Source organism: Camarhynchus parvulus, unplaced genomic scaffold (genome assembly GCF_901933205.1).
Source record: "Camarhynchus parvulus unplaced genomic scaffold, STF_HiC, whole genome shotgun sequence".
NCBI classification, from domain to species: Eukaryota; Metazoa; Chordata; class Aves; order Passeriformes; family Thraupidae; genus Camarhynchus; species Camarhynchus parvulus.
In genome coordinates this window covers 1-14,654 of record NW_022148328.1, presented here as the reverse complement: position 1 = coordinate 14,654, position 14,654 = coordinate 1, and the positions used below count along the sequence as shown (strand labels likewise).

The 14,654-nt window shown below is 47.8% G+C and overlaps 1 protein-coding gene across 1 annotated transcript; it reads right to left on the bottom strand.

Moving 5' to 3' along the window:
• Positions 1 to 11,190: 11,190 nt before the first annotated feature.
• LOC115916553 lies at positions 11,191 to 14,352 on the bottom strand. The gene is made up of 4 exons (XM_030970286.1): positions 14,296 to 14,352; positions 13,239 to 13,394; positions 11,533 to 11,756; positions 11,191 to 11,411 (listed from the first exon to the last, which is right to left on the bottom strand). Exons 1-4 carry the CDS (start codon positions 14,350 to 14,352, stop codon positions 11,237 to 11,239), a joined length of 612 nt encoding a protein of 203 aa, XP_030826146.1. The 3' UTR covers positions 11,191 to 11,236.
• Positions 14,353 to 14,654: the final 302 nt, after the last annotated feature.

Sequence of the window (14,654 nt, the reverse complement as noted above, 5' to 3'; positions counted from 1 at the left end):
GGGAGAATTTGGGGATTTAAGGAAATTGGAAAATTACCTGAAATTTTGGGGGAAAATTGGAAATCTTGGGGGAATTTTGGGGAAAATTGGGGAAATTGAGGGAGATTTGGGAATTTTGGGGGATTTGGGGGAAATTGGGGGAAATTTGGGAGAATTTTTGGGAGGAATTGGGGAAATGGGAAAAACGGATGGAATTTCAGGAATTTTTGGGGAAAATTTTTGAGAAAATGGGAAAATGGAGGGAATTTGGGAGGGAAACTTTTAAGGAATTTTGGGGAATTTTGGGGGAAACTGGGGGGATTGGGAGAATTTTGGGAAATTGGGGGAAATTGTGGAAATTTTGGGGAGTTTGGGGAAATCTGGGAAAACTGGGGAGAATTTTTGGAGAAATTGGGAATTTGGGGGGAATTTTGGGGGAATTTTGGGGGAAAATTGGGAGAATTTTGGGGAATTTTGGGGGAATTTGGACAGAAATGGGAAAATTGGGGGAAATCTGAGGGATTTTAGGAAAGCTTGGGGGGAAACTGGGGGTTTTGGGGGGATCTGGGGAGAAATTTGGGAGGAAAGTGGGGAAATTGGGGAATTCTGGGGGAAACTGGGGAATTTTGGGGGAAATTGGGGAATTTTGGGGGAAATTGGGGAATTTTGGGGCATTTCAGGGAAATGGGAAAATTGGGAGGAAATCGGGGAATTTGGGAATTTTGGGGAAATTTGGGGAGAAAGGGGGGAAAGTTCCCAAAACTGGGACCCCAAAATTTCCCAAATTTGGGACCCCAAAAACCCCAAATCCCCCAAATTTTGGATCCCTAAATTCCCTAAAATTGGGACCCCCCAAACCTCCCCCGAACCCCCAAAAATCCCAAGCCCCTGGCCTCCCCGGATCCCCAAAATCCCCCAAATTTGGGACCCCAAAATCCCCAAAATCCCTGAAATTCAGGACCCCAAATCCCCCCTTGAACCCCAAATTTGGGACCCCAAAATCCCCAAAATCCCCCAAATTTTGGATCCCTAAATTCCTTAAAATTGGGATCCCCCAAAACCTGCCCGGGACCCCCCAAATTCCCCAAAATTTGGGACCCCAAACCTCCTCATTGAACCCCCCCAAATTTGGCCTCCCCCGATTCCCCAAAAATCCCCAAATTTGAGACTCCAAAACCCCAAAATCCAGAAATTTGGGACCCCAAAAAACCCCAAAATTGGGACCCCAAAATCCCCCAAATCCCTGAAATTCAGGACCCCCAAATCCCCCCTTGAACCCCAAATTTGGGACCCCAAAAACCCCAAATCCCCCAAATTTGGGACCCCAAAATCCCAAATTCCCCAAATTTGGGACCCCGAGAACCCCCGGAACCATTGGGGTCCTGGGGGATCCCGGGCCTCCCAAATTTGGGAATTTTGGGGTTTTGGGGTCCCAAATTTGGGGAATTTGGGTTTTTGGGGTCCCAATTTGGGGATTTGGGGTTTTGGGGTCCCAGATTTCTGGATTTTGGGGTTTTGGGGTCTCAAATTTGGGGGCATTTTGGGGGATCCGGGGAGGACAAATTTGGGGTTCAAGGAGGGGATTTTTTATGTCCCAAATTTGGGGAATTTGGGGTTTGGGGGTCCCAAATTTGGGGGATTTTGGGGCGTCCCGGCAGATCCCAAATTTGGGGGATTTTGGGATTTTAGGGGCCCAAATTTGGGGGATTTGGGGTTTTGGGGGGTCCCAAAACAGGGGATTTAGGGGCGTCCGGGGGGCAATTTGGGGTCCCAAGTTTGGGGTTCAAGGGGGGATTGGGGTCCCAAATTTGAAGTTGGATTTGGGGCGTCCCGAGGTTTTGGGGGTCCCAATTTTAGGGAATTTAGGGATCCGTAAAATTTGGGAGATTTTTTGGGTTTTGGGGTCTCAAATTAGGGGATTTGGGGGTCTCGGGGAGGCAAAATTTGGGGTTCAAGGAGGGTTTTGGGGTCCCGAATTGGGGGATTTTAGGGGGTCCCGGGAGATCCCAAATTTGGGGGTTTGGGGGCGGGGTCAGGAGTAAGGGAGGGGCCTGGGGGTGGGGGGGGTCTCTAAAATGGGGCAGGGGTCTCTAAATAGGGGGGGGCGGGGTCTGGGTGGGGAGTGGTCAGGGGGGGGAGGGGGCAGGGGTCTCTCAAAAACAGGGCGGGGTCTCAGGGGGGGGGGAGGGTCTCTAAATGGGGTGGGGGGCGGGGTCTGGGTGGGGGCAGGGTCTCGGGGGTGGGGAGGTGTATGGGGGAGGGTCTCTAAAATGGGGAGGGGCGGGGTCTGGGTGGGGAGTGGTCAGGGGTGGGGGGGGGGGCGGGGTCAGGGGCGAGGTCTCAGGGGTGGGGGGCGGGGTCTATGAAATGAAGGCAGGGGTTTCTAAAATGGGGGGGGGCCTGGGGTTGGGGCAGGGGTCAGGGATGGGGCGGGGTCTGGGGTTGGGGGCGGGGTCAGGGGTTGGGGCGGGGGTCGCTGGGTGTGGGCAGGGTCTCTTTAAATGTGGGCGTGGTCTGGGGTGGGGGCGGGGTCTCGAGGGTGCGGGCGGCGGGCGGGGTCAGGGGTGTGGGCGGGGTCAGGGGTGTGGGCGGGGTCAGGGGTGGGGCGGGGTCAGGGGTGTGGGCAGGGTCAGGGGTGGTGTCTCTGGGGTAGGGGCGGAGTCTCTAAAATGGGGGCGGGGGCTGGGGTGGGGCGGGGTCTCAGGTATGTGGGCGGGGTCAGGGGTGTGGGCAGGGGTCTCAGGGGTGTGTGGGCGGGGTCAGGGGTGTGGGCGGGGTCTCAGGGGGGTGGGCGGCAGGGTCAGGGGGGTGTGGGCGGGGGTCTCAGGGGTGTGGGCAGGGGTCAGGGGGTGTGGGCGGGGTCAGGGTGGGGGCGGGGCACTCACAGCGTGGCCGCGGGGGAGGCCCTGGGGCACGCCCCCCCCCCCGGCAGCGCGCGCCGCTCCGCTCACACTCGCAGCCCCGGACAGCCACGCCCCTTTGGCACAGGCCACGCCCCTTTGGCACAGGCCCCGCCCCAAAGACGGGGATCCCGCCCGAAATCATCGGGAGGGCCCCCGAAAAAGGAGCGCGAGGAGCGGCCAGGAGAGCAGGGGGGGGAGGGGCGGAGGGGGCGGAGCCATTGGGGGGGAGGGGAGGGGAAAATTCCCCAAAAAAACGAAAAAAAAAGGAAAAAAATCGGAAAAAAATTCCCAAAATATCCTAAAAAGTCTGAAAAAAAATCGGAGAAAAATTTCCCAAAAAAGCGGAAAAAATCCGAAAAAAAATTTCCGAAATATCCTAAAAGGTCTGAAAAAAATACCAGAATAATTTCCAAAAAAAGTGGAAAAAAATCCGAAAATAAAATCCCAAAATATCCTAAGAAGTCTGCAAAAAATGCGAGAAAAATTTCCAAATTAAAAAAAGCAAAAAAATAAAAAACAAATCCCGCAAAAATCCCCAAAATATCCTGAAAAATCGGAAAAAAAATCCGGGAAAAAATGCCCCAAAATTAAATTTAAAAAAAATCTCAAAGAAAAATCCCAAAATATCCGAAAAGATCCGAAAAAATCCGAAAAAAGATCCCAAAATATGACCCAAAAAAATCGCAAAAAATACCTCAAAATATCCTAAAAATCCCCAAAAAATAAAAACAAAAAAAATGGACAACAATCTCAAAAAAATCCCCCAAAATATTAAAAAAAAAACTGAAAAAAATCCCGAAAAAATAACCCCAAAAAATCGCCAAAAAAATCCCAAAATATCCTAAAAATCCCCAAAAATTAAGAAAAAATATCGGAAAATAATTCCCAAAAAATCCCTCAAAATATTAAAAAAATGCGAAAAAAATTCCGAAATCTGACCCCAAAAAAAGGCAAAAAACACCCCAAAATATCCTACAAAAATCCCCCAAAATCAAGGAAAAAATTGGAAAATAATTCCCAAAAAATCCCCAAAAATATTTTTAAAAATCCGAAAAAAATTCCCTAAAAAATAACCCCAAAAATTCGCAAAAAATACCACGGAAATATCCTAAAAAAAGTCCCCAAAATGAAACAAAAAATTGGAAAATAATTCCAAAAAATCCCCAGAAAATCCCCCAAAAATATTTTAAAAAATCCGGAAAAAAATCCCTAAAAAATAACCCCAAAAAACCGCAAAAAATACCTCAAAAATATCCTAAAAAACCTCCCCAAAATGAAACAAAAAGTTTTAAAAAATCGGAAAATAATCCCAAAAAAATCCCAAAAAATATAAAAATAAAATCCAAAAAAAACCCCTAAAAATAACCACACAAAATCACAAAAAAAATCTCAGAATATCCGAAAATTCCCCCAAAATTAAGAAAAAAAATCAGAAAATTATCCCCCCAAAAAATCCCCCAAAATATTAAAAAAAAAGAGAAAAAAATTCCGAAATATAACCCAAAAAATCGCCAAAAAAACCCTCAAAATAGCCTAAAAATCCCCAAAAATTAAGAAAATAAATCAGCAAATAATCCCCCCAAAAAATCCCCAAAATATTTTTAAAAATCCGAAAAAAATCCCCCCAAAAAACCTCCAAAAAAATCGCAAAAAATACCTCAAAAATATCCTAAAAAAACTGCCCAAAATAAAACAAAAAATTTAATAAAAAATCAGAAAATAATCCTCCAAAAATATTAAAAAAAATCCCAAAAAAACCCCTAAAAAATAACCACAAAAAATCACAAAAAATGCCCCAAAATATCATAAAAATCCCCAAAAATTAAGGAAAAATATTGGAAAATAATCCCCCAAAAAATGCCTCAAAATCTTAAAAAAATGCGAAAAAATTCCGAAATATGACCCAAAAAAATCGCAAAAAATATCCCAAAATATCCTAAAAATCCCCAAAAATTAAGAAAAAAAATCGGAAAATAATTCCCAAAAAATCCCCAAAAATCCACAAAAATATTTTAAAAAATCCGAAAAAATTCCCCCCAAAAAACCCCCAAAAAATCGCAAAAAATACTTCAAAAATATCCTTAAAACCTCCCCAAAATGAAACAAAAAATTAAAAAAAATCAGAAAATAATCCCCAAAAAATCCCTCAAAATATTAAAAAAAATCCGAAAAAAAACCCTAAAAATAACCACAAAAAATCACAAAAAATATTTCAGAATATCCGAAAAATCCCCCAAAATTAAGAAAAAAAATCAAGAAAATTATCCCCAAAAAAAACCCCCAAAATATTAAAAAAATGCGGAAAAAAATCTGAAATATGACCCAAAAAATCGCCCAAAAAATACCTCAAAATAGCCTCAAAATCCCCAAAAATTAAGAAAAAAAATTGGAAAATAATTCCCAAAAAATCCCCAAAAATATTTTTGAAAATCCGGAAAAAATCCCTAAAAATAACCCTAAAAAAACGCCAAAAATACCTCAAAATATCCTAAAAATCCTTTAAAAATACCCCAAAAAATTCGTAAAAATCCCCCCAGAATTGCCGGGAAATTAAAAAAATCCCCAAAAATATCACAAAAACCCTGGAAAAAATCCCCCCAAAAAATCCCCCAAATATCCTAAAAATCCGAAAAATTAAAAAAAAAAATTACCCCCAAAATACCCCAAAATATCCAAGAAAAATCCGAAAAAAAAATCCAAAATATGACCCAAAAAAAATCGCAAAAAATACCTCAAAATATACTAAAAAATCCCAAAAATTAAAAAAAAATGCCCAAAATATAAAATATAAAATCCGAAAAAATCAGAAAATATAACCAACAAAAAATCACAAAATAGCCTTAAAAATTGGGAAAAATCCGGAAAATAATCCCCCAAAATTAAACCAAAAAAATCTCCAAAAAAATCCCAAAATATCCTAAAAAATCCGAAAGAAAATCCGAAAAAAATCCCAAGAAATAACCCCAAAAATAATCCCCCAAAAAATCCCAAAATATCCTTAAAAATCCGGAAAAAAAAAAACGGAAAAAATCGGAAAAAAATCCCCAAAAATAATTTTTTAAAATCTCAAAAAAATCCCAAAAAGTAACAAAAAAAATCTTAAAAAAAATCCAAATTCTCGGGAAATTGAAAAATAAATCTCCCCCAAAAAATCCCGGGAAATGAAACAAAGAATCCCAAAAAAAATCCCTGAAAATCTCCTAAAAATTCCCCCAAAATCCCGAAAAAAATCCCGAAAAAAATCCAAAAAAACCCCCAAAAATCCCCAAATTTTGGGCTCCAGCCGCCATAAAAAATTCTGAAAAATCCCCAAAAAAACTCAAGAAAATCCCCAAAAAACCCCAAATTTTTAATAAAACCTTTTAAAATATAAATCAGGAAAATTCCCCAAAATCGGCAGGAAAAGAAAATTCAAAAGAATCCAAAAAAATTCCTAAAAATCCTAAAAAAACCAAATTAAAATGCCCCTAAAACTCCAAAAACTCCAAAAGAACTCAAGGAAAAAAATCCAAAAAACCCAAAAAATCGAAAAAACCCAAATCCTAAAACGCTCCAGAAAAAAAATCCCAAAAATCTCAAAAAAAATCCTAAAAAATAAACGAAAAAAACCTAAAAAACCCCTTAAAAAGTCCTAAAAAATCCCAAAAAAATCCCTCAAAAAAACCCCAAAAAAACCAAAAAAAAAATCCTTTTAAAATGCAAGAAAACCCCCCAAAAACCCCTTTAAATTCCCAAAAATACTCTAAAAAATACCCTCAAAAAAACCCCAAAAAATCCCCAAAAATACCTGAAAAAACTCAAAAAAATCCCTAAAAATACCTTTAAAAAAACCTTAAAAATAAACCAAAAAATCCCTTTAAAAATCCCAAAAATACCCGAAAAAAACCCAAAAAAACCCCCAAAAAATCCCAAAAATACCTTAAAAAAACCTCAAAAAAAACCCAAAAATACCTTTAAAAAAACCTTTTAAAAACCCCACCAAAAACCCTAAAGAAACCCAAAAAAATCCCTAAAAAACCCCAAAAAACAAACCAAAAAATCCTTTAAAAGTGCAAGAAACCCCCCAAAACCCCTTTAAAAATCCCAAAAATCCCCTCAAAATACCCTCAAAAAACTCCAAAAAAATCCCAAAAATACCGGAAAAAAACCTCAAAAAACCCCAAAAATACCTATTAAAAAACCCCAAAAATACACCAAAAAAAATTTTTAAAATCCAAAAAAAAACCCCTAAAAAACCCCTTTAAAAATACAAAAAAATCCCCTCAAAATATCCTCCAAAAAACCCCAAAAAATCCCAAAAATACCCCAAAAAAACCCTCCAAAAAAAACCCCAAAAATACCTTTTAAAAAAACCTTTAAAATAAACCAAAAAAATCCCTTTAAAAATCCCAAGAAAACCCGAAAAAATCCCAAAAATATCTGTAAAACAACCCAAAAAAACCCTCAAAAAATCTCAAAAATCCCCTCAAAATGCCCTCAAAAAAAACCCCAAAAATCCCAAAAATACCCGAAAAAAACCCTCAAAAAAACCCCAAAAAGTACCTTTAAAAAAAACCTTAAAAAATAAACAAAAAATCCTTTAAAATCCCAAAAATCCCTCAAAAACTCAAAAATTCCCAAAAAAAATCCCAAAATACCGAAAAAACCCAAAAAACCTAAAATCTCCAAATCCTTTAAAAATTTTTTCAAAAATGTTTTTAAAAACCTTTAAAAATCCCCAAAAAATCCCTAAAATCCCAAAACAACCCCAAAAAAAAGCCAAAAATACAAAAAAAATCCCGCCCAAGAATGCTAAAAAATCCCAAAAAAGGCCCCTAAAAAGCCAAAAATATCCCAAAATCTCACCCAAAAATGCTTTAAAAACCCTAAAAACAGTGCCTAAAAAACCCCAAAAAATCCCCCCAAAAACCTTTACAAAAAACTCCTTAAAAACCTCCAAAAAAACCCCAAAAATAAAAAAAAAATCCAAAAAAAAATCCCAAAATATCCCCCCAAAAATCGCAAAAAATCCAGAAAAAAGTCCTAAAAAAACCTGGGAAAAAATCGTTAAAACAATCCAAAAAATACCCAAAAAACCCCTTTAAAACAACCTAAAAATGCCAAAAATAAACTCCAAAAAACTCTAAAAAAATCTAAAAAAACCCCCCAAAAAATCGAAATCCTCCTCAAAAAAACCCCTTTAAAATCCCTTAAAAAACTCAAAAAAAACCCCAAAAATCCTTTAAAAAACCTAAAAAAGAAACCCCCAAAAAACCTTTTAAAATCCCCAAAAAATCCTAAAAATAAAATGTTTCAAAATCCCTTAAAAATCCTAAAAAATCCCACTAAAAAATCCCCAAAAAACCCCAAAAAAAGCCAAAAATATCCCAAAATCCCGCCCAAAAATGCTTTCAAATCTCCAAAAAAGCGCCTAAAAACCCAAAAAAATCCCCCAAATGTCGAGCTCAGGGTGGAGCCCAAAATGCCCCAAAAACTGCCCCAAAAATCTCCAAAAAAACCCCAAAAAATCCGAAAAAAATCCGAAAAAAATCCCAAAATCCGAGGGTTGGGTGGAGCCGCCCTAAAATCGGCGCTCGGAGGAGAAACCTCAAAAAAAAACCCCAAAAAAATCCCCAAAAATCCCTAAAAAAAATCGAAATTCCCCCAAAACCCCAAATCCCCCCAAAAACGCAAAAAAAAAAAAATCCCAAAAATTCCCCCAAATCCGCCCCAAAATCGCCTCGAAAAATTCCCAAAAAAATCCCCAAAAGTCCCCAAATTTCCCCTCCCCCGCTCTGCCCCTCCCCTCCCTGGACCCCAAAAGTCCCAAAATTTCCCCAAAATTCCCCAAAATTCCCCAAAATTTCCCCAAAATTTCCCCAAAATTCCCCAAATTTCCCCAAATTTGCCCCAAATTCGGGGCCCCCTCAGCGCAGCTGGCGGGTCTCGGCGGTGGGCGGGGCTCGGAGAGGCCACGCCCACAAGGGTCATGCCCATATATGGAGTGACAGGCGGCCTATGGAGGAGGCCACGCCCACTGGCGGCACAAAGGCGCCGCTTGTTGGGAGCGGGGGCGGGGCCAGGGCGGGACAGAGCGGCTTTGTACTGGGATGGACTGGGATGGACTGGGATGGACTGGGAGGGACTGGGATGGACTGGGATGGACTGGGAGGGACTGGGACAGAGCGGCTTTGTACTGGGATGGACTGGGATGGACTGGGATGGACTGGGATATACTGGGAGGGACTGGGATGGACTGGGATGTACTGGGATATACTGGGATGGACTGGGATGTACTGGGATGGACTGGGACAGAGCGGCTTTGTACTGGGATGTACTGGGATGGACTGGGATGTACTGGGATATACTGGGATGGACTGGGATGTACTGGGATGGACTGGGATATACTGGGTTATACTGGGTTATACTGGGAGGGACTGGGACAGAGCGGCTTTGTACTGGGATGTACTGGGATGTACTGGGATGTACTGGGATATACTGGGTTATACTGGGATATACTGGGAGGGACTGGGACAGAGCGGCTTTGTACTGGGATGTACTGGGATGTACTGGGATGTACTGGGATGTACTGGGATGGACTGGGATGTACTGGGATGGACTGGGATATACTGGGAGGGACTGGGACAGAGCGGCTTTGTACTGGGATGTACTGGGATGTACTGGGATATACTGGGAGGGACTGGGGGGGACTGGGAGGGACTGGGACAGAGCGGCTTTGTACTGGGATGTACTGGGATATACTGGGAGGGACTGAGACAGAGCGGCTTTGTACTGGGATGTACTGGGATGTACTGGGATATACTGGGAGGGACTGGGGGGGGACTGGGAGGGACTGGGGGGGACTGGGACAGAGCGGCTTTGTACTGGGATGTACTGGGAGGGAGTGGGAGGGAACTGGGACAAACTGGGAGGGAACTGGGATGGACTGGGAGGGAACTGGGAGGGAACTGGGATGGACTGGGAGGGAACTGGGAGGGAACTGGGGGGGACTGGGAGGGGACTGGGATGGACTGAGATAGAGCAGCTTTGTACTGGGAGGGACTGGGGAGAACTGGGAGGAACTGGGACAGAGTGGCTTTGTACTGGGAGCACTGGGAGGGAGTGGGAGGGAACTGGGATAGAGGGGACCTTGTTACTGGGAGCACTGGGACAGAGAGGCTTTGTACTGGGAGGGACTGGGACAGAGCAGCTTTGTTACTGGGACAGACTGGGAGGGACTGGGACAAAGGGCCTTTGTTTCTGGGAGGGACTGGGAGCTGTAACTGGGAGGGACTGGGGGGACACTGGGACAAAGGGCCTTTGTTACTGGGAGCACTGGGAGGGACTGGGAGGGGACTGCAGTCACTGGGACAAGGGGGTTTTGTACTGGGATAAACTGGTTTGGACTGGGATGGACTGGGAGCACTGGTATGAACTGGTTTGTACTGGGATGGACTGGTTTGTACTGGTTTGGACTGGGATGAAGTGGGAGCACTGGTATGAACTGGTTTGTACTGGTTTGGACTGGTTTGGACTGGTTTGGACTGGGATGAAGTGGGAGCACTGGTATGAACTGGTTTGTACTGGTTTGGACTGGGATGAACTGGGAGCACTGGTTTGTACTGGTTTGGACTGGTTTGGACTGGGATGGACTGGGAGCACTGGTATGAACTGGTTTGTACTGGTTTGGACTGGGATGGACTGGGAGCACTGGTATGAACTGGTTTGTACTGGTTTGGACTGGGATGAACTGGGAGCACTGGTTTGTACTGGTTTGTACTGGTTTGTACTGGTTTGGACTGGTTTGGACTGGGATGAACTGGGGGCCCCGGGGCGCCCCCTGCTGGTGCCCCCGGACACGGATGGGGCGGGGCCACGCTGGGGTCACCTCGGGGTCACTTTGGGGACACCAAGGGGACCTGCTGGGGACACCTGAGGGCCACCATCATGGGGACATCCTGGGGACAGCCTGGGGACACCTCAGGAACCCCTTGGGGACACCTTTGGGACATTTTGGGGACACCCTGAGAGCACTTTGGGGACACCTTGGAGCCACCTTGGGGACACTTTGGGGACATCTCAGGGTGACCCTGGGGACAACCCTGAGACACCTCGGGGACACCCTGGGGACACTTTGGGGACGTCCTGGGGACATCTCAGGGGCCACCCTGGGGACACTTTGGGGACGTCCTGGGGACACCTCGGAAGCCCCCGGGGACGTTTCGGGGTCACTTTGGCGCCATCACGGCCGCCCTGGGGACATTTGGGGACATTTGGGGACATTTGGGGACCCCCGCCACATTGAGTACAGACTCAGGCCACGCCCCTTTCCCCACCCCTTTTTATTCCCCACCAATCAGAGCTTCCGGAGCGCCTCAGAGGGGCGGAGCCTCCTCCCCGTGCTCCTCCCCCTGCCCCGCGGTGGGCGGGGCCTCCTCGGGGGTGGGCGTGGCCTGCAGGGCGTGGGCGGCTCTCCAGCGCTGCAGCCAATGGGAGAAGGGGGCGTGGCCAGAGGGCGTGGCCAGGGCCCACTGAGCCGGCTGGGCCCACCTGGGGGGGGGTGGGGTTACAAAAGGGGGCGGGGCTTGGGTGGGAGTAACCACGCCCCCATCCCAGGCCCCTCCCCCAGTCAGGGTGGCTCTTTAAGCCCTGCCCACTCGTCCCCTCTCACCATTGGCTGACGAGCTCCCGGAGGCGGGGCCAGTCCCTGATTCGCTGCTGGCAGCCGTCGCTGACCAATCGCAGCTGGGGCAGCAGCTCGGCCACGCCCTCGTGGAGGGGCGGGGCCGTCGGCTCTGGCCCCGCCCCCAGGGCAGGCCCCGCCCCCCGGCGCAGGAGCACCGCCCCCTGGCGCAGCTGCTGCCGCAAGATGGCCGCCCGGGACAGCAGCGCCCCCTGATGGACACAGGGGGTGGGGGTCTGCTTGGCCACGCCCCCAAACCCCGCGGGACACGCCCACAATGGGCGGGACCCTCCCTCTTGCTTCCAACCCCTCCCCCACCCTGTCAGTCCCGGTTAAGCCCGGCCCCCAAACCAGGAATTCTCCCCTTCCCCCCTTTGGGCTCCGCCCCCATTTTAGCCCTTCCCCCTTTTTAAAAGTTTCCCTCTCAAGCCCCTCCCCCTCCCTTCAGGCCCCTCCCATGCCCCTCAAGCCCCTCCCCCTCTTTAAGCCCCACCCATCCCCTCACCCTTCCCATTTAAGCCCCTCCCCCACTCTCAAAGCTCCTCCCTCTCCCCTGAAGCTCCTCCCCCTCTTTAAGCCCCACCCCTCCAGCCCATCCCCCACCCTGTGGGCCCCTCTCACACTTTAAGCCCCTCCCCCTAAGGCTCCACCCAGATCGTCAAGCCCCTCCCTCTCTTTTAGCCCCTCCCCCACTTTTAAGCCCCTCCCAATTTAATCCCATCCCCCACTCTTTAAGGCCCTCCCACATTTAAGCCCCGCCCCCTGGTTCAGGCCCCTCCCCCTCTTTAAGCCCCTCCCCCCGGTTTTGGTCCATCCCTGTGTAAGCCCCTCCTCTGCATTTAAGCCCCTCCCCCTGTTTAAGCCCTCCCCATTTAACTTTACTGCTCCAGGCCCCTCCCCATCAAGCCCCTCCCCAGTTTAGCACTGTCCATTTAAGCCCGCCCCCACGTTAAGCCCCTCCCCATTCGAGCTCCTCCATCGCTCCTTAAGCCCCTCCCATCTCCCACCTTTAAGCCCCTCCCTACTTAAGCCCCTCCCCAATCTTTAAGCCCCTCCCTCTTTAAGCCCCACCTCCTTTAAGCCCCTCCCCATCCATTTTTAAGCCCCTCCCCCCACCCCACTTAAGCCCCTCCCATCTCCCCTTTAGCCCCTCTTTTAGCCCCGCCCCCAGTTTAGGCACCACCCCCTTTTTAGCCCCTCCCCTATTTAAGTCCCACCCCTTTCTAAGCCCCTCCCCACCCATTTAAGCCCCTCCCACCTCTAAGCTCCTCCCTCTTTAAGCCATCCCATTTAAGCCCCTCCCTCCAGTTTAAGCCCCTCCCCAGTCACTAAGCCCCACCCCTTTTAAGCCCCACCCCCTCTTTTAAAGCCCCTCCCATCCCCTTTAAAGCCCCTCCTCCACCCCATTCAAGCCCCTCCCCCTTTAACCCTTCTCTAAGCCCCTCCTTCCATTTAAGCCCCTCCCCAATCTTTAAGCCCCTCCCCAATCTTTAAGCCCCTCCCCCTTTAACCCTTCTCTAAGCCCCTCCTCCCATTTAAGCCCGTCCCCATTTAAGCCCCTCCCCAATCTTTAAGCCCCTCCCCCTTTAACCCTTCTCTAAGCCCCTCCTCCCATTTAAGCCCCTCCCATCTCTCACCTCTAAGCTCCTCCCCTTCCCCATTTAAGCCCCTCCCCCTTGAAGCCCCTCCCTCACCTGTGCCACGCCCATCTCCCGGGCCAGTCCTGCAGAGGGGGCGTGGCCTGTGTCGGGGGGCGGAGCTCCGCCCACTAACAGCTGCCGGCGACGGAGCCACGCCCCCTCCAGAGGGGGAGGGGCCGAGCCCGGCCCCGCCCGCACCACGCCCACAACCTGCGGCCAATCAGAATGGTCGGGAACTGGGATATACTGGGAGGAACTGGGAGGGACTGGGATCAAACTGGGACAAACTGGGACGGACTGGGAACACAGCTGGACTCAAACTGGGAGGGACTGGGATGAGTGGAAGGCAATTGACTGGGTGAACTGGTTTGTACTGGGAGGGTGAACTGGGGCCACTGGGAGGGACTGGGATCAAACTGGGACATACTGGGACATACTGGGATAAACTGGGATAAACTGGGAGGCAGTGGGAACACAGCTGGAGTCAAACTGGGATGAACTGGGAGGGAACTGGGAGGGACTGGGTTATACTGGGATGGACTGGGAGCACTGGGAACACAGCTGGAGTCAAACTGGGATAAACTAGGGGAACTGGGGTCATACTGGGATATACTGGGATGGACTGGGAGGGCACTGGGGGGCTTAGTGGCCTATACTGGTCCGTACTGGTCCATACTGGTCTCTAACCGGTCCGTACTGGTCCATACTGGTCCGTACTGGTCCGTACTGGTCTCTAACCGGTCCATACTGGTCCGTACTGGTCCATACTGGTCCATACTGGTCCGTACTGGTCCGTACTGGTCCGTACTGGTCCATACTGGTCCGTACTGGTCCATACTGGTCTCTAACCGGTCCATACTGGTCCGTACTGGTCCATACTGGTCCGTACTGGTCCGTACTGGTCCATACTGGTCCATACTGGTCTCTAACCGGTCCATACTGGTCCATACTGGTCTATACTGGTCCGTACTGGTCCGTACTGGTCCGTACTGGTCCGTACTGGTCCGTTCTGGTCCGTACTGGTCCGTTCTGGTCCGTACTGGTCCGTACTGGTCTATACTGGTCCATACTGGTCCGTACTGGTCTCTAACTGGTCCATACTGGTCCATACTGGTCCATACTGGTCGTACTGGTCGTTACTGGTCATTACTGGTCCGTACTGGTCCATACTGGTCCGTACTGGTCCGTACTGGTCCGTACTGGTCCATACTGGTCCGTACTGGTCTCTAACCGGTCCATACTGGTCGTACTGGTCCATACTGGTCGTACTGGTCCGTACTGGTCGTACTGGTCATGCTGGTCCATACTGGTCTCTAACGGTCCATACTGGTCTATACTGGTCGTTACTGGTCCATACTGGTCTATACTGGTCCATACTGGTCGTGCTGGTCCATACTGGTCGTACTGGTCGTTCTGGTCGTGCTGGTCGTTCTGGTCATTACTGGTCGTACTGGTCTATACTGGTCCATA

Excerpts from the sequence above, each read along its gene's own strand:
- LOC115916553 (XM_030970286.1), bottom strand. The coding sequence starts at position 14,352 with ATGGACCAGTACGGACCAGTAATGACCAGTAACGACCAGTACGACCAG. Across the intron at positions 13,395-14,295 it reads AGTACGACCAGTATGGACCA|GTTGTGGGCGTGGTGCGGGC; the intron begins GTATGGACCAGT and ends GATTGGCCGCAG. Across the intron at positions 11,412-11,532 it reads CGGGAGCTCGTCAGCCAATG|GTGGGCCCAGCCGGCTCAGT; the intron begins GTGAGAGGGGAC and ends ACCCCCCCCCAG.